This window comes from Schistocerca piceifrons, chromosome 3, assembly GCF_021461385.2.
Source record: "Schistocerca piceifrons isolate TAMUIC-IGC-003096 chromosome 3, iqSchPice1.1, whole genome shotgun sequence".
Classification (NCBI taxonomy): Eukaryota; Metazoa; Arthropoda; class Insecta; order Orthoptera; family Acrididae; genus Schistocerca; species Schistocerca piceifrons.
This window is the reverse complement of record NC_060140.1, coordinates 531957741-531982433: the sequence shown is the minus strand read 5'-3', so window position 1 is coordinate 531982433 and position 24693 is coordinate 531957741. Positions and strand designations below refer to the sequence as shown.

At 40.0% G+C, this 24693-nt stretch overlaps 1 protein-coding gene across 3 annotated transcripts in view; it reads right to left on the bottom strand.

Moving 5' to 3' along the window:
- LOC124787785 (Ca(2+)/calmodulin-responsive adenylate cyclase) overlaps window positions 1-24693 on the bottom strand; it is a 355797-nt gene that overhangs the window by 141918 nt on the left and 189186 nt on the right. For 2 of the 3 annotated variants that reach the window (XM_047254687.1, XM_047254686.1), the window contains 3 exons: window positions 24031-24132; window positions 18985-19170; window positions 1002-1280 (listed from right to left, as the gene is read on the bottom strand). In XM_047254687.1, coding sequence (XP_047110643.1) covers window positions 1002-1280; window positions 18985-19170; window positions 24031-24132 — 567 coding nt within the window. The remainder of the gene's footprint in view (window positions 1-1001; window positions 1281-18984; window positions 19171-24030; window positions 24133-24693) is intronic. The other variant, XM_047254685.1, reaches the window with a different exon arrangement.

Below are 24693 nucleotides of genomic sequence, written 5' to 3'. Positions count from 1 at the left end.
TATGCGTGTTTGGCGCCGTGCAGGTGAGCGCCACAATCAGGACTGCATACGACCGAGGCACACAGGGCCAACACCCGGCATCATGGTGTGGGGAGCAATCTCCTACACTGGCCGTACACCACTGGTGATCGTCGAGGCGACACTGAATAGTGCACGGTACATCCAAACCGTCATCGAACCCATCGTTCTACCATTCCTAGACCGGCAATGGAACTTGCTGTTCCAACAGGACAATGCACGTCCGCATGTATCCCGTGCCACCCAACGTGCTCTAGAAGGTGTAAGTCAACTACCCTGGCCAGCAAGATCTCCGGAGCTGTCCCCCATTGAGCATGTTTGGGACTGGATGAAGCGTCGTCTCACGCGGTCTGCACGTCCAGCACGAACGCTGGTCCAACTGAGGCGCCAGGTGGAAATGGCATGGCAAGCCGTTCCACAGGACTACATCCAGCATCTCTACGATCGTCTCCATGGGAGAATAGCAGCCTGCATTGCTGCGAAAGGTGGATATACACTGTACTAGTGCCGACATTGTGCATGCTCTGTTGCCTGTGTCTATGTGCCTGTGGTTCTGTCAGTGTGATCATGTGATGTATCTGACCCCAGGAATGTGTCAATAAAGTTTCCCCTTCCTGGGACAATGAATTCACGGTGTTCTTATTTCAATTTCCAGGAGTGTATGTTTAGAGAAAAACACTCAATAATGTTGTCTCTGAAACAATGTAATCACAATGAATCACATGGTGGTTGCAAAAAGAAAAAAATCTACATCAATTTCTCAATTCTCAGCTTCAAAAAATGATAAAGTGGAGAAATATTCAGAGTCAATCATTTCTACTCATCTTCACACACCTGGAAACACCTTTATGTCACTTTCTTACAAAAAAAAAAAAAAAAAAAAAAAAAAATCAAGATCCTGCAAAAAAGGAAGGATGAGAAAATATACTGAAATTAGTAAAATAAATTTTATAAACGGTACCAGGTAGCCTGCAGATACTCACAACATTGACTTGGGCAACAGTGTACAGCAACACAATAGTGAAGACTGTAATGGCGAGACGCAGTGTGAAGCTCTGTGAGATATCCCAGAGGATCCAGCGAAGGCGCACGGCAAGTAACAGCATGAGTACAACCGCAACCCACACGAATGCTGTGAGGAAGAGCAGCAGCAGAATGATGGTCTGTGGCAGCACTACAGCCTGCAGGCCTCCCAGCAGCAGCAACAGCACCAGGGAGCAGGCTAGCGAACTGCTGAATCCCACATCTGCATCTTCGTGGTACTAGGGAATGTGAGCAGAACCCATAAAGTTTCACGAACTTCAACAAATACAACAGTTCAAATTACAGATTGAATGTTTATTCAAAGAAAAAGCAGTGTGTTAAAAATGAAAAACGCATTTGACAGTTCAGAGCATATTGTTAGAAAAAAAGTCTAACGATCAACCTAGGCATGTTGCTCTTACAGGGTTGACAGAGAAGCTGCCATACCCTTCACAGGGCTACAGTTACTTATCATTGTGCCCATAAGTCAGGTACATCCTATACACAACCATTTTTATTGCCCGCCCCCCCCCCCCCCCCCCCGATGGTATTCCACTTCCTACCCAATTTATATAATATCCTACTCCATCCTTACACCACACCTACTCCAAACTCCTTGACATATCAGTCACACCACAGTGCAAGACCTGCCCAATGTCTCCTCCCGGGATATCTGTTCCCAGTCCACCCACGGGCCTATCCTGTTCTATAAAGATACTGAGCTACTTGTGAAAGCACTCATATTTTATACAAACTCAACAGTAATTTCTGCACATAATTTTAAGCGGACATGAGAATAAACAAGTTGTACACCCAAATGAATTACCATCGCCAAATGGTAGCCAAGAGAAGGAAGATTGTGTTTAACATACCATTGATATCAAGGTCATTAGAGATGGAGCACAAGCTCAGATTGTGTCAAAGATGGAGAAGGAAATCGCCATGCCCTTACAAAGGAACCGTTCCTAACTTTACCTGGAGTGATTTAGGGAAATCATGGAAAACCTAAATCTGGATGCCAGGCATAGTTTGAGCTGTCATCCTGCCAAATGCAAATCTGGTGTGCTAATCATTGCACCACCTTGATCAGTCCAAACTGTAGCCAAACAGAGTTGACCACCCAGTGACAGAACACACTGCTGAGAACAACCATGCCATATGGATTATCCTGCAAATATCAAATTATGTGGATTACATAAAAAAGAAGGGTAAACCTGTCCTCGATATCTACTAGCTCCTGTCCAGTCACCTATCATAACCTCCTCCCTACAGTCTCAATCTTCTCCTGCTCTATCTTTCTTCCCAACTCGATCCATGATGTAATAATGATATATTAAGAGAACCACAAAGAAGTGAAATTCTCGGCCAAGTTCTGGAGTTGACAGTCATGTGTGCATGAGGTGTGGTACTTTGTGAGACTGAATGGTGTGTATTTCTCTTTTTCTGATGAGGGCTGTGGCCGAAAGTTTATGTGTAAGTATCTTTTAATTGTGCCAGTCAGCAATTTGATTGTTATCTTTATGGTAAATAGCAAATTATCTTATCCTACAATGCTGATATTCCTTCCTGGAGTTTCTACTTTTAAAATACTGACAAATACTTCTTTATTATGACAGGTTTTAGTCCTAAGACCTGATAATACATTTACATATAATGTGAACACCTGTGATATTGCAAAAATGGTTCAAGATGTCAAAACAAAGTTTTAAAAAAGTGACTGTAAACATATGGATGAGTATTTTGATATATAAAAATATTCTAAATTTCTTTGCCTACTGTGAGTATGAAATGCCTTTGATTTTATAAAGACATTTGAATGCTTATATTTAAACCTTTTACTGCTTTCTGTGGAGCTTTCCTTAAAAATGCCTACGAAATCTTCAACACATGGTTATGCGTTACACAGTTAGTACTGTGCTGCTACCTTGCCCCTTCTGTCCAACAAAACTGGCTAGCTCCTTTTGCAAAAACATGCAGTGAAAACATAAACAATAATGAAATGAGTATATTTTTTCTTCAAGTGCTATAGTATGTAAACTATAAAAAGTACAACCCTCTCATTATGAAAAACAGAAGCTGCTCCAATATCTTAGGACTAAAAGCAGTAACAACTATTAATGATTCATCAAAAAACTTCTAAATTCATAGGTGTGGGTTTCTTGCTGTGACCAGTGTCAGTTTCTATACAATTCTTCTGGGTTGTTTGTCATGGCACATTGCAAAACAAGCCAACACTTCCACTGAAACATTTGTGTGTTCTAAAATAAGAGACAATCAACAACTCAGCAGAATTTTATGGAAATTTAGATCTATCAGTTAACAAAAACGTCATTCATATATAACAAATTATTAGATGGGATACTCTGTATAAACTGATATATGTATTACAACTTTTATTTCTGTAGTAACACATACACTGCATATATATGAAGTCTCATCATTTCATGGTGCTGACAATTATCTTCAAATAGACTACTTATCAAAAGAGCTAACTATGTCCATGACATGTGCTACACAGAACTCCTCAGAAACCCCACCCGCACACCTGATTGACATACAGATGGCTAGTGAATATGAGTAAGGCAGTGTGGGCCCAGTAGAATACATATAAGTTATGCCATCCAAACTATTTCTCACAAGGGAACCTCCCCATCGGACCCCCCTCAGATTTAGTTACAAGTTGGCACAGTGGATAGGCCTTGAAAAACTGAACACAAATCAATCAAGAAAACAGGAAGAAGTTGTGTGGAACTACGAAAAAAATAAGCAAAATATACAAGCTGAGTAGTCCATGCGCAAGATATGCAACATCAAGGGTCGTACAAGCTCAGGAGAGGTGTGGTCCCGTGGTTAGCGTGAGCAGCTGCGGTACGAGAGGTCCTTGGTTCAAGTCTTCTCCCGAGTGAAAAGTTTAATTTTTTATTTTCAGTTTATGTGACAAACTCTTATGTTTTCATCACTTTTTTGGGAGTCATTATCACATCCACAAGAAAACCTAAATCGGGCAAGGTAGAAGAATCTTTTTACCCTTTCGCCAAGTGTACAAGTTAGGTGGGTCGATAACATATTCCTGTCATGCCGTCACCAGTGTCGCATATAATATATCAGACGTGTTTTCCTGTGGAGGAATCGGTTGACCTATGACCTTGCGATCAAATGTTTTCGGTTCCCATTGGAGAGGCACATCCTTTCGTCTACTAATCGCACGGTTTTGCGGTGCGGTCGCAAAACACAGACACTAAACTTATTACAGTGAACAGAGAGTTCAATGAACGAACGGACAGATCATAACTTTGTGAAAATAAAGATAGTAATCTTTTCACTCGAGGGAAGACTTGAACCAAGGACCACTCATTTCGCAGCTGCTCACGGCGCTCCTAAATCATACTGTCCTTGATGTTGCCTATCTTTCACATGGACTACTCAGTTTGTATATTTTGCTTATTTTTTTTCATGGTTCCACACAACTTCTTCCTGTTTTCTCGATTGATCTGTGTTCAGTTTTTCAAGGCCTATCCACTGTGCCAACTTATAACTAAATCTGAGGGGGGTGCGATGGGGAGGTTCCCTTGTCAGTAACTGCTATTCTTTGTGTTAACAATCATCTACGTTTGCCTTCCTATCACAAAACATTTTGTGTAATAATTACCTATATCTCTGTCTCCTATAACATAAATTTTATGATTTTGTTTGAAAGTGATTCACTGTGGTTATGAATGGATATAGAAATAACGTACAAACTTGGTGTAATTCAAATATGTATAGCTCACATGTCTGCTTGTGTCTGTATGTGTGTGGATGGATATGTGTGTGTGTGCACGAGTGTATACCCGTCCTTTTTTCCCCCCTAAGGTAAGTCTTTCCGCTCCCGGGATTGGAATGACTCCTTACCCTCTCCCTTAAAACCCAAATCCTTTCGTCTTTCCCTCTCCTTCCCTCTTTCCTGACGAGGCAACCGTTGGTTGCAAAAGCTAGAATTTTGTGTGTATGTTTGTGTTCGTTTGTGTGTCTACATTATGGACAGGTAGACAATTTAAGAAAATTCTTTCTAGAACAAGCAGAAACTAGCAAAATACACAAAGCAATCACTCATATAAATACATCGGCTACACCACTGCCATTTCATAACCACTTCTACAACCCTTTAGATCACATAACATCAACAGATACGAAGAAAGTAAATTGGAAAAAGAAAACACTACATGGCAAGCACCCATATCATCTAACACAGCCACACATCGATCAAGATGCATCAAACACATGGCTAAGAAAAGGCAATATATAGAGTGAGACGGAAGGATTCATGATTGCAATACAGGATCAAACAATAAACACCAGATATTACAGCAAGCATATTATTAAATATCCCAATACCACAACAGATAAATGCAGACTTTGCAAACAACAAATAGAAACAGTAGATCACATCACAAGTGGATGTACAATACTAGGAAATACAGAATACCCCAGAAGCGAAAATAATACATCAACAGCTTGCCTTACAACATAAACTTATAAAACAACACCTTCCCACATACAAGTATGCACCACAAAATGTACTGGAGAATGATGAATACAAATTATACTGGAACAGAACCATTATAACAGATAAAACAACACCACATAACAAACCTGACATCAAACTCACCAATAAAAAGAAGAAATTAACACAACTAACCAAAATATCCATACCCAATACAACACATATACAAAAGAAAACAGGAGAAAAAATTGAAAATTACATCCAACTGGCTGAGGAAGTCAAAGACATGTGGCATCAGGATAAAGTTGACATCATACCAATTATACTATCAATTGCAGGAGTCATACCACACAATATCCACCAGTACATCAACGCAATACAGCTACATCCAAACTTATATATACAACTACAGAAATTTGTAATTATTGATACATGTTCAACTACCCTAAAGTTCCTAAATGCAATGTAACATATACCGTACAGTTAAAAGGAAGTCACGCTTGATCAAGGTCCGCATCACTTTCCATTTTTGACCAGACATAACATCTGAGAAAAGAAAGAATAATAATAATAGTGAAATAAATGGTAGTTTGTGCCAACAATAGGAGTGTGGATATCCTTGGTTGAATGGCAAGTAGGATCCAGCATAGCAAATTATGTGGCCAGAACAGAATGTTTAATGAACGGTGAATTGAATAAATGGAATGTATTTACAAGGCTGAACAACAGAAGAAATTACAAGAATAGGTGGGAGACGCCTTCAATTTTGCAGAGAACACCACAAGTCAAGACAAGGGAAAGTAAATGTCGCAAAGTTCAGTGACACAGTTTATGTACAATTGCTACAGTATAATATTTGACCAGAGCAGCCTCATTTTCAGGTGGGCACGATAGCATGTAACGCTCCAGGGTGAACTGTGTTGGAACTTTATTTTACGTCTTTATCAAAGCTAAGGAGTGACTGTTGGATTAGTACCATCAAAAATTATGAATATGCCCAAAACAGAAGAAGTATATGAACAGGTGAATGACAATCAGGAGGTGAATATAATGGGAAAGGAGACAAATCTAAGGATTCAGGATTTTTGTAAGGCAGTGAAATCAAAATGGGAGACGGAATTACACACAGCAGAGTGTCTAGTTCACAGTTGCATGAAGGGCCACAAAAGGAATAAATGACACTTAGTGAATTAAGGGAAGCACAATGTGAATAGTTTTGGAGAAAACAGGAGTTCAAGGAGAAGAGAGAGATGGAGGAACAATGGTTGAGAGAAGAATTAATGGAGAAACAGGAGGAATATCCAGCGTTACAGGTACTAAGAAAACTTACAGCATATTTATTGATCTGGTGAGTCAGGAGAAAGCAGAACAGAATGAGAAGCTCAGTGGCTAAGAAAAATGGAAGAACAGAAGCATGACAGAAAAAAAGAGCAGCAGAAGAGGACAGAAGATACCAAAGCAAGGGTTTCCAAATTCGACACTGAACTTCTAAGACCAGACCAGACAAACAGTTCCAATGATCAGTGAAGAACTCTGAACCAAGTACAGTTTTGGGTAATGAAGAAAATTCAAAACAAAAGAGCAACACATAAGCAATATATATGAATGTAACCAAAACTGAGGAGACAGTAACAAGGACAAACAGAAGGTGTGATGGACTATGCAATCCAAGTTGTAACAGTCAAGAACAAAGTCACAAAAGACACTCAGCAGAACCAAAGCAGATGATCGGAATACATCGAAAGGGAGTTAGCAACAGTGTCCAGTACTGAACACAGTAGTAATAGAATGTCACTTGCAGGTTAAGTGATATCAGCAAATTTGATCCAGTAGGTGTAATCAGTCCTGATCCACTATATGTAATCAGTCCAACCACATTTCTTAAAACTTAAGAGGAGGTTAGCTCACTGGTTGTACAGAAAAGTAAAACACCAACATTACATCCACAAAGCTGATGGAAGACTCAGAAGTGAACTCCATGCTCACAAAAATGACAGCAAACAGCTACTCTAATTCTGAGCCTGCATTCTTGGAAGGAGACTGCTTAAATGAAACTCAAAATGAAATAAAGTGTATACTAGTAAACAGATCCAAATACCAGACAATGAAAGAAGAATGAAGCAAGGATAAGATGGGAAAGCAGGACATGGCACAAAATTCAGAACTATCTCGAAAACATACAAAGTGAACCAAACAAAAAGAGACAGAACATACTATACAGTACAAAAAGGAATGGAAAAATGAAAACTATGAGCCTCATTAGACTGGGGTGACAACTCTCTTAAAAACTCTAAGTGTGTAAATGACTACATAAATTTTCAAAATGTTACTGCAATGAAAAAAAAATTAATCAGTCAGCAGTGGGAGAGCAAAAGGAATTGTATGAGTGGTTGTGCTTCTATCTGATGCTTAAGAATGATTTTTTTTAAAATTCAGATCTTGAACACGTCAAGAGCTGACGCCAATAGCAGCAGCAAGGATGAGTAACAATCTGCACAGGTGCAGGGTAGGGCTGTCCCCTTCTATAAAGCACAGAGATGAGCCAAATCCATCCATCAACAATGAGCAGAAACAGAACAAATTTGCTCACTCCCACGCATTGAGCAGACACTGAGTCATCAGGCAGGACTCTGTGCAAGCAAGATGACCCATTGGCTGTCACACAGCCAGTGTAGGAGAGAGCATTTACCCCTAAAAGCACACTATGTTCAGCAAGAAAACCATGTGTGCTGTTCTGTGGGAGTGCAATGTGTTACCCCCAACCATGACAGACTATGAGATATGTAAGATTTTTGAAAACATAGTCAGCGATCTTAAAAGTAGTTAAACATCTTGATCGCAATCTTGTTAAAATATTTTTTATTGGAGTGAGTGACCAGTTTCGACTCTGTGAAAGACTCATCTTCTGACTCCAGAACGGTGGATGGACACTGATAGATGAGTTCCGTCAACCCTCAACACACTTGTAACTGCTCATCAATAAAGGAAGTTTTATAAAAACTGACTGCGAGTATTTTTTGTTGTGGTGCAAGTTTATTTGTAAATATTGCAATTGTTTGTAGATTACATTATTACTGTATATTGAAAACAAAATTGTAATACCTTGTGAGATTATTAAATTATTTGTGTAGCCAGGAGGAAATTTAGGTTTTGTCAGATAGGATATTAAATAGCAAACAATGGAAAATCCATGACAGAATGTAACAATACCAGAGAAGGAAAGTTGCTACTCACCATATAGCGGAGATGCTGAGTCACGATAGGCACAATAAAAAGATTCACACAATTAAAGATTTCGGCCATTAAGGCCTTTGTCAGCAGTACACACACACACACACACACACACACACACACACACACACAAACACACAAACGGAACTTGCACATACATCTGCAGTCTCAGAGAGCTGAGACCACACTGCAAACAACAGCACCAGTGCATGATGGGAGTGGCGACTGGGTGGGGGTAAGGAGGAGGCTAGGGCAGGGAAGGGGAGGAATACTATGGTGGGAGTGGCGGACATTCAAGTGTTGCAGTTTAGACAGAGGGCAGGAGAGAAGATGCGGAGGGTGGAGGGGGTAAGTAGTGGAAAGGAGAGAAATAAAAGATATTAAAGGACTGGGTGTGGCGGTGAAATGACAGCTGTGTAGTGCTGGAATGGGAACAGGGAGGGGGCTGGATGGGTGAGGACAGTGACTAACGAAGGTTGAGGCCAGGAGGGTTACGGGAACGTAGAATGTATCACAGGGAAAGTTCCCACCTGTGCAATTCAGAAAAGCTGGTGATGGTGGGAAGAATCCATATGGCACAGGCTGTGAAGCAGTCCTTAACATGAGGGATATCATGTTTGGCAGTGTGTTCAGCAACAGGGTGGTCCACTTGTTTCTTGGCCACAGTTTGCCGGTGGTCGTTCATGCGGACAGACAGCTTGTTGGTGTTCATGCCTACATAGAATGCAGCACAGAGGTTGCAGCCCCATTGAAGGCATTAACTACAAACAGATCCGCGGTACAGCTATGGGCACCCGCATGGCACCATCGTATGCTAACCTATTCATGGGCCATCTAGAGGAATCCTTCCTAAAAACCCAGAATCCTAAACTCTTCACCTGGTTCAGATTCACTGATGACATCTTTGCTATCTGGATTGAAGGTGAGGACACCTTATTCACATTCCTCCAGAACCTCAACAACTTCTCCCCCATTCACCTGGTCCTACTCGACCCAACAAACCACCTTCCTAGATGTTGACCTTCACCTCAGAAATGGCTACATCAGTACCTCTGTCCATATCAAACCTACTAACCACCAGCAATACCTCCACTTTGACAGCTGCCACCCATTCCATACCAAGAAGTCCCTTCCATACAGCCTAGCCACCCATGGTCATCGCATCTGCAGTGATGAGCAGTCCCTCCCAAAATATACTGAGGGTCTCACTCAAGCCTTCACTGACCATAATTATCCTCCCATCCTTGTACAAAAACAAGTCTCCCGTGCCTTATCTTTCCACTCTCCCACCACCTCCCAAAGTCCCACAGTCCGGCCACAGAGGAGCATTCCCCTCATAACTCAGTACCATCCGGGACTGGAGCAACTGAATTACATTCTCTGCCAGGGTTTCGATTACCTCTCATCATGCTCTGAAATGAGAAATGTCCTGCCCACTATCCTTCCCACCCCTCCTAGCGTGGTATTCCACCATCCACTGAACCTACACAATATACTCGTCCATCCTTACACAACCCCTGTTCCCAGTCCCTTACATCATGGTTCATACCCCTGTAATAGACCTAGATGCAAGACCTGTCCCATACATTCTCCTACCACCAACTACTCCAGTCCGGTCACTAAGATCACCTATCCCATCAAAGGCAGGGCTACCTGTGAAACCAGTCAAGTGATTTACAAGCTAAGCTGCAACCTCTGCGCTGCATTCTATGTAGGCATGACAACCAACAAGCTGTCTGTCTGCATGAACGGCCACTGACAAACTGTGGCCAAGAAACAAGTGGACCACCCTGTTGCTGAACACGCTGCCAAACATGATATCCCTCATCTTAATGACTGCTTCACAGCCTGTGCCATATGGATCCTTCCCACCAACACAAGCTTTTCTGAATTGCGCAGGTGGGAACTTTCCCTGCGATACATTTTATGTTCCCGTAACCCTACTGGCCTCAACCTTCGTTAGTCGCTGTCCTCATCCATCCAGCCCCCTCCCTGTTCCCATTCCAGCACTACATAGCCGTCATTTCACCGCCACACTCAGTCTTTTAATTTCTTTTATTTCTCTCCTTTCCGCTACTTACCCCCTTCCCCCTTCACACCTTCTCTCCTGCCCTCCATCTAAACTGCAACACTTGACTGTCCGCCACTACCACCATAGTATGTGTGAATCTTTTTATTGTGCCTATCGCGACTCAGCATCTCCGCTATATGGTGAGTAGGAACTTTCCTTCTCAGGAAATTAAATAGAATATACCTGAAAAACCAGTTTCCAGTATAGTGTTCAGCACCATAAATAATTAAAGCACACGTATTTTACCTCTCATAAACAGCCGGAGCTCAAAAAGTTCAACACTGGGGCAACTGAGAGGATTATGTTCTCCTATATCCTCTCACTCAAGAAACGTGGACACAGTTCCCAAATCTGAACCGAGTCAGTCTTCCTTTTCATGTTTCTTTATAATTAACAACATAAAATTGGTTTTGTTTGTTAAATATCTTCAGGTCATTCTGCACTTCAGCATACAAGTAAAGAAAAAAAATGGCTTGCGCTTTCTCCGACGATTGTCATCCCTGGGTGTAGAATTTGAGTCTGTGGAGTAGGTTTCATCATCAAAGGATGGTGTCGGCTCTTTTGCAGTTTCCCTTGTAGTGTTCACCCTTGATGTTATCTGGCCTCTATTCATACTTTCTTGTGACAAAACGTCTTTATAAACGTCCTGAGGATTATATTTTCTATTGGATCCAAGTTGATCTCTTGACTGCCTCTTTGTTGAAGTAACTATCTTTCTGTGTGCTTCCGGTGAGTCAAGGCATGTTTCTGACTGTGAAATGGCACCAGTTGAACCCTCTCTGTCACCAATGAACACACTGGTATCCTGACTGTAAGATCGTATCACTGAGGATCTTGACTTACTTCAACTTGTATGTTCTTCTGGTCAACTGTCAGTGCCTATTGTAAAATGTACATTGCATGCTAAATTTCTAGAATCAGCCTGGAAATCATCATCCTGCTCTTGTTTTCCTGTCTCACTGCCAGATAAGTCTCCTGTGTCCTTCCACTGCATATTGTCTGTGATACCCGCTGATGGAGAGCACAAGTCATCACCTAAATCATCATGGCTGCTACCCATGCGACCAGTGGGCCCTCCTTTTCCATTTGCTGTTCCTCAATATAAAACATTTTCCAGGTACTAGAGACCACTATTATTGATATTATTAAAACCACATAGCAGCTCAATTTGCTTCAACGGTGGACACATTCTTTCAGCTCCTGTGTAACTTCATTTAAGGCAGTCCTTGCTTCCACAATGCTTCGAGCAACATCATCTATAGACTTCCCACGAGTTGATACAAAAGTGCCCACCAAATTTGATCTTTTCTTTCTAAGCTTCTCTTGCTTGCTGAAGTTGCTTCTCCACTGAAAGCTTTTTCTTAATATAAGCCTCATTTTCTATTTCATGAGTAAGTTGTAACCATTGCTGTAACCCTACTGGAGGTGACCAACAACGATTTTCTAATTCACCTACTGCTCTCTGAAGCTCCCTGCACAACCATCTCAATTTCAGCTTTCAGTTGTGAAACCTCAAGATAAGAATAAGATGTCCGCATCTCAGCATTATCACAACCTTGTTCTAGTAGTAGTTTTTCCAAATTCTGCTTCTCTGTCGTCACACAATCCTATTCGAACCTAGCTTGCTCAAGCTCTTTCTGCAATTTATCCTACGCACGTTCTGCCTTATGGAGACTCTCCACATCACTCATCATGTGTCTTAGATGTTTCTTAGAGTTTTTATTTTAATGATAGGCATAACAACATCCAATAAGTGCTCCAAGTAAAAGAGTTATGAGGATGATGTCCTTTGTTCCATGGCTGTAATCTTTCAGTGGGCCAAGCAGTACAACATCCATAGCTTTCAGTGCAATTTTCTGTTTGTGAATGGGATCTTTAATTCCCAGAACATTGCTTAAGTAATGCATGTTATCAGCTTCTAGTCTCGGCAGAGCTGCTCCTGTAACTCTGTTCACAATAAATGTTGGAATGGTACTGTGGTAACCCAACATTTGTTGCTAAACACTCAGCAGTTTGCTCTGCAGTCCAGTTATGAACTTCAGAGTGAATCCAGGCTTCCCATAATTCCTTCACGGGGATATGCTTGTCATTATCGCGATGAAATGCATGTTGCCTCCGTTCATGACCCCCTGCATAGTTCAATTTTTCTCTCAAAAACTCATCTGTTTCAGAGAGATCTACATTCCCATTTGCATCATCATCCAACTGCCTATGCAAAGAACATATGGTCTCTGGACCCACCCAATCCTCCGAGGCCTGTGTCAGACAAGCAGCATCATCACCACTGCAGTTTTCATCAATAGCTGCTTCTAGTCCAGCTGTTAAGAGTCTGAATCACGGAAGGCAGAATGGGAACTAAATCTGCTTAAGAAGTTTCCAGAGGAATGGAATGCGAAGATTTGAAGGTTCTTTCCTGTCTTACATCTTCATGTGATTTACTTTCACTGTTTTCTTCATAACAGAAGGGCACAAGGAGCAGGCACAGAACACTGACAGTTTTGGAAATGGCTATGTGCATTGTATCAGTTGAAACACACTTTTTATTGATTCAGATTAATGCAAAACCAAGTAGCACTTCACCTCCCACACTCATTCCTCTTTCACTAAAATCTCACAGTATACTCTACTGCACATGCACAGCAAAATACTTATTACAAACAAATACTGCTACACACTGCGGAGAGACTTTTTGAACACCTCGTAGTTTAGGTTTAATTGTGATGTTTCCAGCATTTATTATTCTGATTGTCTGAAGTAAGGAGTAACTTCAGATTTAAATATTTGGTACTGAGCAGTTACACGAGCGTCGAGGGTTGACGGAACTCATCTAGCAGTGTCCATCCACCGCTCTGGAGTCTGAAGATGACTTTTCATAGAGTCGAAACCGGTCACTCACTCCAATAAAAAAATATTTTAACAGGATTGCGATCAACATTGTTTTAAATTTTAATTTTAACTATGAGATATGTATCAACTCACCAACAAGCTAGAGTACTTCTGTATGTTAATGGGAGTATAGCGAGATGTGCATTTCAATTCTTTTTTTGTTAATTTCCCTTCTGTTCTTTTTCAGCAGACAATTAAGAGTAATATTGTCCATGTGGAGCATGTAAAAATGAAAAGCTACTGACAACTCAGATTCAACATGATGCCATTTCGAAGATTTCGAAGATACGGTAAACGAAAATTTTCAATATAATGAGCTGAAATATTTGTGCAACTGAATTAAGTAGTAAATCAAAACAAATGGTGCAAACTGAAAATTTTTTTTGTGACCTAATGAAAGTGGTTAACCAATGCAGTGAAATGTCTGCAACTATGAAAATACTTGAGAAACTATTTCTTTGTAAGAAAACTGCAAAAACAAATATGCCAGATGGACATTACATAGAAGTTGCATTCCAATACAAATATGTAGTGCACCCATTTGGTTACAAATTTGTAGTTGAGAAATAGAGTTTATCCTAGGGCAACTGAAAGGAAATGAAAGCATTAAGAACCATCTAGTGATTAATTTTGAAAAATTGGAAACTGGTAATGGTATTTTTTAAATATATATAAGTCTCCAACCGTGTCTTTATTTGGCAAAATTGCAAACTAAATTATTATTGGAATAACGTGTCATGTCAGATTATCTCACTCAATAGTTAATTCCTCCTCCCTTCCCTCCTCCACCTCTTGTTTATTAGATAATGCTACATTTAAATCAAGAGACATTAAATTTTGCATGTAGGATGGCATCTTTTAGGGTGTTATATGATAAATTTGTTGGTAGTAATGTTGTCATCCCCCCCATGAACCATGGACCTTGCCGTTGGTGGGGAGGCTTGCGTGCCTCAGCGATACAGATGGCCGTACCGTAGGTGCAACCACAACGGAGGGGTATCTGTTGAGAGGCCAGACAAACATGTGGTTCCTGAAGAGGGGCAGCAGCCTTTTCAGTAGTTGCAGGGGCAACAGTCTGGATGATTGACTGATCTGGCCTTGTAACATTAACCAAAACGGCCTTGCTGTGCTGGTACTGCGAACGGCTGCAAGCAAGGGGAAACTACAGCCGTAATTTTTCCCGAGGACATGCAGCTTTACTGTATGATTAAATGATGATGGTGTCCTCTTGGGTAAAATATTCTGGAGGTAAAATAGTCCCCCATTCGGATCTCTGGGCGGGGACTACTCAAGAGGACGTCGTTATCAGGAGAAAGAAAACTGGCATTCCACGGATCGGAGCGTGGAATGTCAGATCCCTTAATCGGGCAGGTAGGTTAGAAAATTTAAAAAGGGAAATGGATAGGTTAAAGTTAGATATAGTGGGAATTAGTGAAGTTCGGTGGCAGGAGGAACAAGACTTCTGGTCAGGTGAATACAGGGTTATACATACAAAATCAAATAGAGGTAATGCAGGAGTAGGTTTAATAATGAATAAAAAAATAGGAGTGCGGGTTAGCTACTACAAACAGCATAGTGAACGCATTATTGTGGCCAAGATAGACACAAAGCCCATGCCTACTACAGTAGTACAAGTTTATATGCCAACTAGCTCTGCAGATGATGAAGAAATTGATGAAATGTATGACGAGATAAAAGAAATTATTGAGGTAGTGAAGGGAGACGAAAATTTAATAGTCATGGGTGACTGGAATTCGTCAGTAGGAAAAGGGAGAGAAGGAAACATAGTAGGTGAATATGGATTGGGGGGAAGAAATGAAAGAGGAAGCCGCCTGGTAGAATTTTGCACAGAGCATAACTAATCATAGCTAACACTTGGTTCAAGAATCATAAAAGAAGGTGGTATACCTGGAAGAATCCTGGAGATACTAAAAGGTATCAGATAGATTATATAATGGTAAGATAGAGATTTAGGAACCAGGTTTTAAATTGTAAGACATTTCCAGGGGCAGATGTGGATTCTGACCACAATCTATTGGTTATGAACTGCAGATTGAAACTGAAGAAACTGCAAAAAGGTGGGAATTTAAGGAGATGGTACCTGGATAAACTGAAAGAACCAGAGGTTGTAGAGAGTTTCAGGGAGAGCATAAGGGAACAATTGACAGGAATGGGGGAAAGAAATACAGTAGAAGAATAATGGGTAGCTCTGAGGGATGAAGTAGTGAAGGCAGCAGAGGATCAAGTAGGTAAAAAGACGAGGGCTAATAGAAATCCTTGGGTAACAGAAGAAATATTCAATTTAATTGATGAAAGGAGTAAATATAAAAATGCAGTAAATGAAGCAGGCAAAAAGGAATACAAACGTCTCAAAAATGAGATCGACAGGAAGTGCAAAATGGCTAAGCAGGGATGGCTAGAGGACAAATGTAAGGATGTAGAGGCTTGTCTCATTAGGGGTAAGATAGATACTGCCTACAGGAAAATTAAAGAGACCTTTGGAGAGAAGAGAACCACTTGTATGAATATCAAGAGCTCAGATGGCAACCCAGTTCTAAGCAAAGAAGGGAAGGCAGAAAGGTGGAAGGAGTATATAGAGGGTTTATACAAGGGCGATGTACTTGAGGACAATATTATGGAAATGGAAGAGGATGTAGATGAAGATGAAATGGGAGATAAGATACTGCATGAAGAGTTTGACAGAGCACTGAAAGACCTGAGTCGAAACAAGGCCCCGGGAGTAGACAACATTCCATTAGAACTACTGATGGCCTTTGGAGAGCCAGTCATGACAAAACTCTACCATCTGGTGAGCAAGATGTATGAGACAGGCGAAATACCCACAGACTTCAAGAAGAATATAATAATTCCAATCCCAAAGAAAGCAGGTGTTGACAGATGTGAAAATTACCGAACTATCAGTTTAATAAGTCACAGCTGTAAAATACTAACGCGAATTCTTTACAGACGAATGGAAAAACTGGTAGAAGTGGACCTCGGGGAAGATCAGTTTGGATTCCGTAGAAATGTTGGAACACGTGAGGCAATACTAACCTTACGACTTATCTTAGAAGAAAGATTAAGAAAAAGCAAACCTACGTTTCTAGCATTCGTAGACTTAGAGAAAGCTTTTGACAACGTTAACTGGAATACTCTCTTTCAAATTCTGAAGGTGGCAGGGGTGAAATACAGGGAGCGAAAGGCTATTTACAATTTGTATAGAAACCAGATGGCAGTTATAAGAGTCGAGGGGCATGAAAGGGAAGCAGTGGTTGGGAAAGGAGTGAGACAGGGTTGTAGCCTCTCCCCGATGTTATTCAATCTGTATATTGAGCAAGCAGTAAAGGAAACAAAAGAAAAATTTGGAGTAGGTATTAAAATTCATGGAGAAGAAGTAAAAACTTTGAGGTTCGCTGATGACATTGTAATTCTGTCAGAGACAGCAAAGGACTTGGAAGAGCAGTTGAACGGAATGGACAGTGTCTTGAAAGGAGGATGTAAGATGAACATCAACAAAAGCAAAACGAGGATAATGGAATGTAGTCTAATTAAGTCGGGTGATGCTGAGGGAATTAGATTAGGAAATGAGACACTTAAAGTAGTAAAGGAGTTTTGCTATTTAGGGAGTAAAATAACTGATGATGGTCGAAGTAGAGAGGATATAAAATGTAGACTGGCAATGGCAAGGAAATCGTTTCTGAAGAAGAGAAATTTGTTAACATCGAGTATAGATTTAAGTGTGAGGAAGTCGTTTCTGAAAGTATTTGTATGGAGTGTAGCCATGTATGGAAGTGAAACATGGACGATAACCAGTTTGGACAAGAAGAGAATAGAAGCTTTCGAAATGTGGTGCTACAGAAGAATGCTGAAGATAAGGTGGGTAGATCACGTAACTAATGGGGAGGTATTGAATAGGATTGGGGAGAAGAGAAGTTTGTGGCACAACTTGACTAGAAGAAGGGATCGGTTGGTAGGACATGTTTTGAGGCATCAAGGGATCACAAATTTAGCATTGGAGGGCAGCGTGGAGGGTAAAAATCGTAGAGGGAGACCAAGAGATCAATACACTAAGCAGATTCAGAAGGATGTAGGTTGCAGTAGGTACTGGGAGATGAAGAAGCTTGCACAGGATAGAGTAGCATGGAGAGCTGCATCAAACCAGTCTCAGGACTGAAGACCACAACAACAACAACAACAATGTTGTCATAACAGTGAGTGATTGCTGGGTAAATTAGTAATATTGTGTTAGTTATGCAACTGCAATTTCCATGCCCTAAATTTTTTTTATCTTTTATTTTCCAGATTTTCTTGTAAATTTGAAAAGAAGATTTAGTGGGGGAATGCATGGTATCTTTATCTTTTAGGGGTCTGTGGTTATTGTGGAGTTGAGTAGAGGCAGTTGGCAAGTTACTGTTGAGACGAGTGTGTCGACCAGAATGGTGTGACTCTCAGTAGTTAAGATAGTAACCTGAGAGCTAAGCAAAGGAGAAAAAATTATATGCTTGCATTCATTTGTGATCAAGAACAAGTTCCTGTGTTACAAATACGGGGTTTTCAAAAAGTTTCTCCACAGTGCCATATGATTGTTAGCTGCGCATGTCGTATGATTGTTCACCTGCCTGGGTTTTTCAACCAAACAATAAATGCACAATGATACTGCAGTGATATTCTGTACCCTATACATAGGAGAACTTACATTTTTCAACAAGATGGTGCAACCGTGCATACAGCTCACGTTTCAGTGTCACTGCTAACTGATGTTTTTGGTGATCGCATAATTTCACAGGGACTTTGGCCTCTATGATCGCCTGACCTACCACCACCTGACCACCCAAAATCCATTGATGAATTGAAAACTGCAATATCCACTTTTGCTGCTTCTGTTACAGCTTGTGTTTGGAAACACGATCAGATGAATTGAATTATGTATTCAACAACACAGGGGACACTTTCAACATTCAATGTGAAAATCTGTAAGTAAAAATGAATATTCAATAAATTCCCAACCTGTATTTCACTGAGTTTCATTTCGGTATATTCCTGCACCATACGGCATGCGCAGCTAACAATCATATGGCACTGTGGAGAGACTTTTTGAACACCCCGTAGTTTAGGTTTAATTGTGACGTTTCCAGCATTTATTATTCTGATTGTCCAAATTAAGGAGTGACTTCAGATTTAAAAATTTAGTATTTACTCCCCAGCACTATAAGTAAACCAAAGACAAAAAGACTTAAATGCTGTATTATTATAATAATAACATAAAACTTACCTGATTCTCTTTCTCCCTATCTTTGAAGCACAATGTTGCAAGGTTGACATGGGTTGACTTTTCTCTGTCAACACTCCGTGCATCAATAGCTTGTGCCAAATACTTATTTACACGATTTGATGGTTGATGATACACACTAGAATGCCGTTTCTTGAATGGTCTTTTGAACTTCTCTGTTACCTTGTTCTGCAACATGTATACACTATTATTCTTCAATGAAAAGTTTGGTTAGCAACATACGTTGGGCAAATACCGTGGAAAAAAGAAAAAACACCAACAGACTGATATAATAAGTTTTATAGTGTGTGTGTGTGTGTGTGTGTGTGTGTGTGTGTGTGTGTGTGTGTGCGCATGGACATACTCATATTTTGTTTGAAAGCTCTTTCCACATGCCTGCTCAGCTCTTCCACTCTGGAATAGTGATCACATCTTATACATGCTGATTCAAAATAACTATCCACACTTAGTGGGTGTAATGGGTGCATAAAAATAAGAGTAAAATGTTAAATACAGTTTTTTTTCTGTAATTGCTTTATTTTCAGGTTACAACACATAATATTTGAGGTAGATGTACATTATGGACCAGTACGGGCTTTGGCATGTTGTATTCATCTGATGTGCTTTGTAGACTCCTCTATACTGCTCAGTTGATTCTGCCATGATATGCCATTGTTTACTTGACTTCAGTCAGCCCCATTGTACTCTATGGTGCTGTTTCACTGTAGCAGCAACAGACATACTACATACTTTCATTCTGTCAGTCGTTCATAGAGTACAGTTGTTGCGTATGGTATGATGGTCTAGGGACTCAGACAGTGAATATGTGGATATAGACCACCTTCATGACACAGCAGAAGGCAATGCATGAGCAGCAATAAAACAGTACATAGAGATGTTTCCAAACAGAAGAGTACCAAACCATCAGACTCTCACAGTTGTGGACAGGTGTTTAAAGGAATCTGGCATCTGCGGTGCACCACAGTTAGGTTGTAATCAACTGGATGGAAAGAGCTTTGGGAACATATTGGAAAGGCAGCTTAAGATCCAACCATAAATACTCACTGTATATGTGTCACCATAAGGGTTCCTCAATCAACTGTACTACACCTGTTTTGGAGACAGCAATTCCACCCATTTCCCCTGAAGAAGGTACATGAGCTGACAACTATAGGTGCCTACAAATTTCGGTTGTGAAGCAAGAGACTATCTCGGTGTTGCATGTCCTGATAAGTGGACAGTTCATGGAGGACCAGTTGCTTTGACCCACCATATCTCTGAATCCTAACCCCTGGACTTACACCTTTGGGGCCTCCTCAAGGAGCTCATGTATGGTACTGAGTAACTGAGAATATAGCAGAACTACAGCAGAAAAATGAAAATGGGTGTGCAACTGTGCAGTATAAGATGAACAGTGTATGCAACATTTAGAGAGCAGTAAGACATCAAGAACCACACTGTCTTTAATCTACAGAGACATCATTTTGAACATGTTCTGGTGTCAATGCACAGTGCTCAAATTCTGTCCCTTCATGTCATTGCTTTTCGAGAAAAATTAATTTTGCACTGTTTGTGCTGCTCTCATGATACCTGCTTTACTGCATAACTCTGACATAAAGCAATTTCAGAGATGATACCCATAAAGTTTTTGCAGTTACTTTTGAATCATCCTGTATCGATAGATATGTATCATATTATATTTCGCAACAATTAATTTGCACATTAAGGTTACTTTGTCATCTTAACTGTTAAGCTTAAAAAATATTTTCCTGTAATTGACACAACCATTTATTAATGATGCAAATTTGTAGATATAATTGACTTTACATCTCAAATAAAAAGCCTATTCATCTCAAGAGAACATCAATTAACAGACAGTGTTGGTCAAAAAACCAGAAATTTTTATGGGGTGGGGAGGGGGAGGGTACTTAATGGAGCTTAAGTCTGCAAGAGTGGCAAGATGTAGGAATATGTTGGAGAGAAAGTTTTCACCTCCAGAGCTACTTCCTATACATCCTTCTCAAATTTTTCTGGTCCAACACAATTTGCTCAATACTTATACTAACTACCTCTCCCAGACTTTCCTCAGCCACAACTGCCACACAGTTATTATCTACAAACATATCTTGCATGTACCTTCTTCTCACCCTGTGACAAAAACAGCTCCCACTTCCAAAAAACTGAGGAGCCAACTGTCCCTTTTTCATTCAGTACCACCTAGGCCTACAATACCTTAACACATTAGCCTGTCAAGATTCTGGCTGTCTCGCATATGGCTCCAAAATGAGATCTGCTCACTTCACTCCTTATATATCCTTTCCAAAGTACACTCTGTTGCCCTCCATTGTCCTCCTATTATACACAACTCTTTGTGAAACCATGACATCCCTGACCACACATGTTGTATACCAAACAGCATGTGTCCACGGACAGCTTTTAATATGGAATGACCACCACCAAACAGCATGAGTGCATGACTTGACACAAAAGAACAGTGTTTTGATTATACCTGGTATCCAGATGTTGAGCAATCTCTAAAGCATCATTCCAGAGAACTGATTGCCTTCTACATTACAGGGGACATTTGCATATTTCCATCCAGCACCAATTTGCCTCTACCATCCTCCAGAACTTACTTCTGTCTGTTAACACCCCCCCAGGTTTTATCATATTGGTAGTATTTCCTTACATACTTTTTTATCCTCCTCTCTCTCTCTCTCTCTCTCTCTCTCTCTCTCTCTCTCTCTCTCTCTCTCTCTGGTTTTTACCCATTTCTTTTTCTAATTTTCTTTTATTTGTCAATTGCAATACTCATTCCACTTCTCTGTCCAAAAAAGTAGGACTAGTTTTTTTCACTTTTATATGTGTCATCGGCAGTACTGGAAATTTTCTTCCTAAAGATAAGAATTGGCCGGCCACTTTGTTTCATTGTAAATTGATTTTGGTTTTAAATCACTAATCACTTCTCTCCTTCAGTACCTTATTATTTTCTGTAGCCATTAACGGTAGCCCACTGTAATTTTCAGTCCTGTGAGACATTATATACATTTTCTACACACTTATGTTACCACGAGTGGACTTCAAAAAAGAAAGTTACACATTATCATAGCAGACCAAGTAACTTTTGTTGAAGGCTGCAATACACAGACATATGCCACTATTTTTTCCATATTCACAAAGTCTCTATAAACAATGGTCGGAACATTCTACCAATTGTTCAGTTACTCAGCAATACAAATGTACTCCTTATCATGGTACCATTCAAGAAACTGCTGTGCAAATGTACTCATAGTTGAAAAATCTATGATTGCTGTGAATCAATTCTCGATGAACTGATCACTGTTGTCTATGGTTGATAATAATAATGGCGTGTGAGGAGGGCCTCCCGTCAGGTAGACCGCTCGCCTGGTGCAAGTCTTTCGATTTGACGCCACTTCGGCGACTTGCGCGTCGATGGGGATGAAATGATGATGATTAGGACAACACAACACCCAGTCCCTGAGGGGAGAAAATCTCCAACCCAGCCGGGAATCGAACACGGGCGCTTAGGATTGACAGTCCGTCGCGCTGACCACTCAGCTACTGTGGGATGGGGGAGGGGGGTTGATGTCAATGGTCTTTCTTACCCATCAGCGTCACATATGTCTCTGCAGTATTTGTTGAGTTGTTTGCACCATTTCACTATAGCTGGATGTGAAATTGCACTTGTTCCAAATACTGCTATAATTTTGCAGTGAATCGGCATAAAGTTTAGATGTTTTGTCCCCAAGAAACTTACTGTCCCAGGTACTTCCATGTAGGGGTATACTTCCGGTTGCTGCACCATTTTGTTTGCATACTGTCAGTTGCCTCTTAACTGTACCACAGCAGAACTGTGTCTGCAAGCACTGCAAAACATGTAATGTCTCCTGAGAATGCACCACTCTTGTTGTGCAATGGTCTTATATGGAACAACATGTTAAAGTTAATTTTTGAAGTCCCCTTGTGCTTAGTTGAGAACCAAATCAAAACACCTAAACAAAATTTTATTGGTAACATGAGATCCAGTCCCCAACAGCACATATTTGATGTTGGCTTCTGTTAACTTTGGACATATTTAACTATTCATAACCACATATCTGTATGTTAATTATCACTTATATATTAGTATTACAATCCATAATTTGAAGGACACACACACTCTCTCTCTCTCTCTCTCTCTCTCTCTCTCTCTCTCTCTCTCTCCAATATTAGCAGTAACTCCTACGCTTTCAAGGAACGCCGTATCACTGTGTTACAGACTAACTGTTTATGCCATCACATCATAAGAGGAGAGACAAACTGCTAGCTTTATAGCAACAAGTAAGTTCTTTGGGGAACCTCATCCTCCACTTTCCACAGCTTTTACAGGCCCTTCAGTTAATCTTGTAGGAAAAGTACCTCAAAAAACTCTTCAGTTAATGCGTTGCAAATGGTAACTTTTGCAAATATTTAGAATCATCATAAACAGCTGTTCCTGAACTGAAAAAGTATTATTCTGTAAGACATTTTAAAATGTGAGGGTGTGTAAAGTAAATCTTATTACTCGCAAACCACACAGTTCATACACTACATTTAGTGGTATAAAACTTATAGACAAGAGAGAAATTCTATGCATTGTCAGGCATCTCTTTTTTAGCATTTTTTGTAATTTTGACCACTAGATGACTGGTAAAATATACATCTACAGCTCATATTTGTTGATACATCCTGTTATCATTGCTCAGTTTTTCACAACTATCTGAAAAGCTGAGGTAAAAGGTAATAGTAAATTTATACAACAAATGAAATTAGGTTTTCCCATTTTTACTAATATTGTTAGTTAAGATCAGTTCTTTTAGTATAACTTGTTATGCTGAATGCAGGTAAATAAAAAGAAATCTTTTATTTGCACAAAACATATTTTCATTATTTGTTATGTTGTTAGTATAGAACATACTTTTGCTTTTTATTTATGTACAGGATGTGCCCAACATTTTCTAAAAATATGTATTATTCAGAGCAAAAAAAGCGGCATCCTCCCCACCTCACCTTGCTGGCTATATCTCGAAGGTCCAGTGCTTCTGTGCCCCCAAAAGGGCGACCTCCGGTTGTGGAGGGGTCAGCGTGAAGAGCTCTCTGCAAATCTAGCACCTACAACCAATGGCAGTGGGCCATTTACTCTACAAATGCAGCCGCTAATCATTGTGTTAAAAGCTGCCCAAGTTCCATCAAGCATTTTTGTCTAAAAACTTTGTTTATGCAACTAATACTTTATGCAACATATTGTACAGTTTAGTCAATAAATAGCAGTATACAGCTATTCAAGGAATCTACACATTTAATGAGGCAAGACTGCAAATTTTGTTTAAGTATCTGAATGCTGTTTTTTTGTGATCACAGGAAAAAATACACACTTGATCTATCATTGATTTGTGTGTGACAATATTAACTATTATATATATATTAAAAACATGAAAATAAGCATACTTCCTTTTTGTGATCACACAAAAAAAAGACTATATTAGACTGTCACTGCATTCCTTTTCAAAAAACTAATCATGAGTTATTTAATAAGATTTAATTTTGGTTTACAGAAAGTATAGTTAGTATTGTCTTTAAAATTATTTTCATGTTAGTAGAGAATCCTGAGATAAAAGAAATTATGTAGTTCAGTTTCACAATGCAAAGCATATCAGAGTTTGTTAAGTTAGT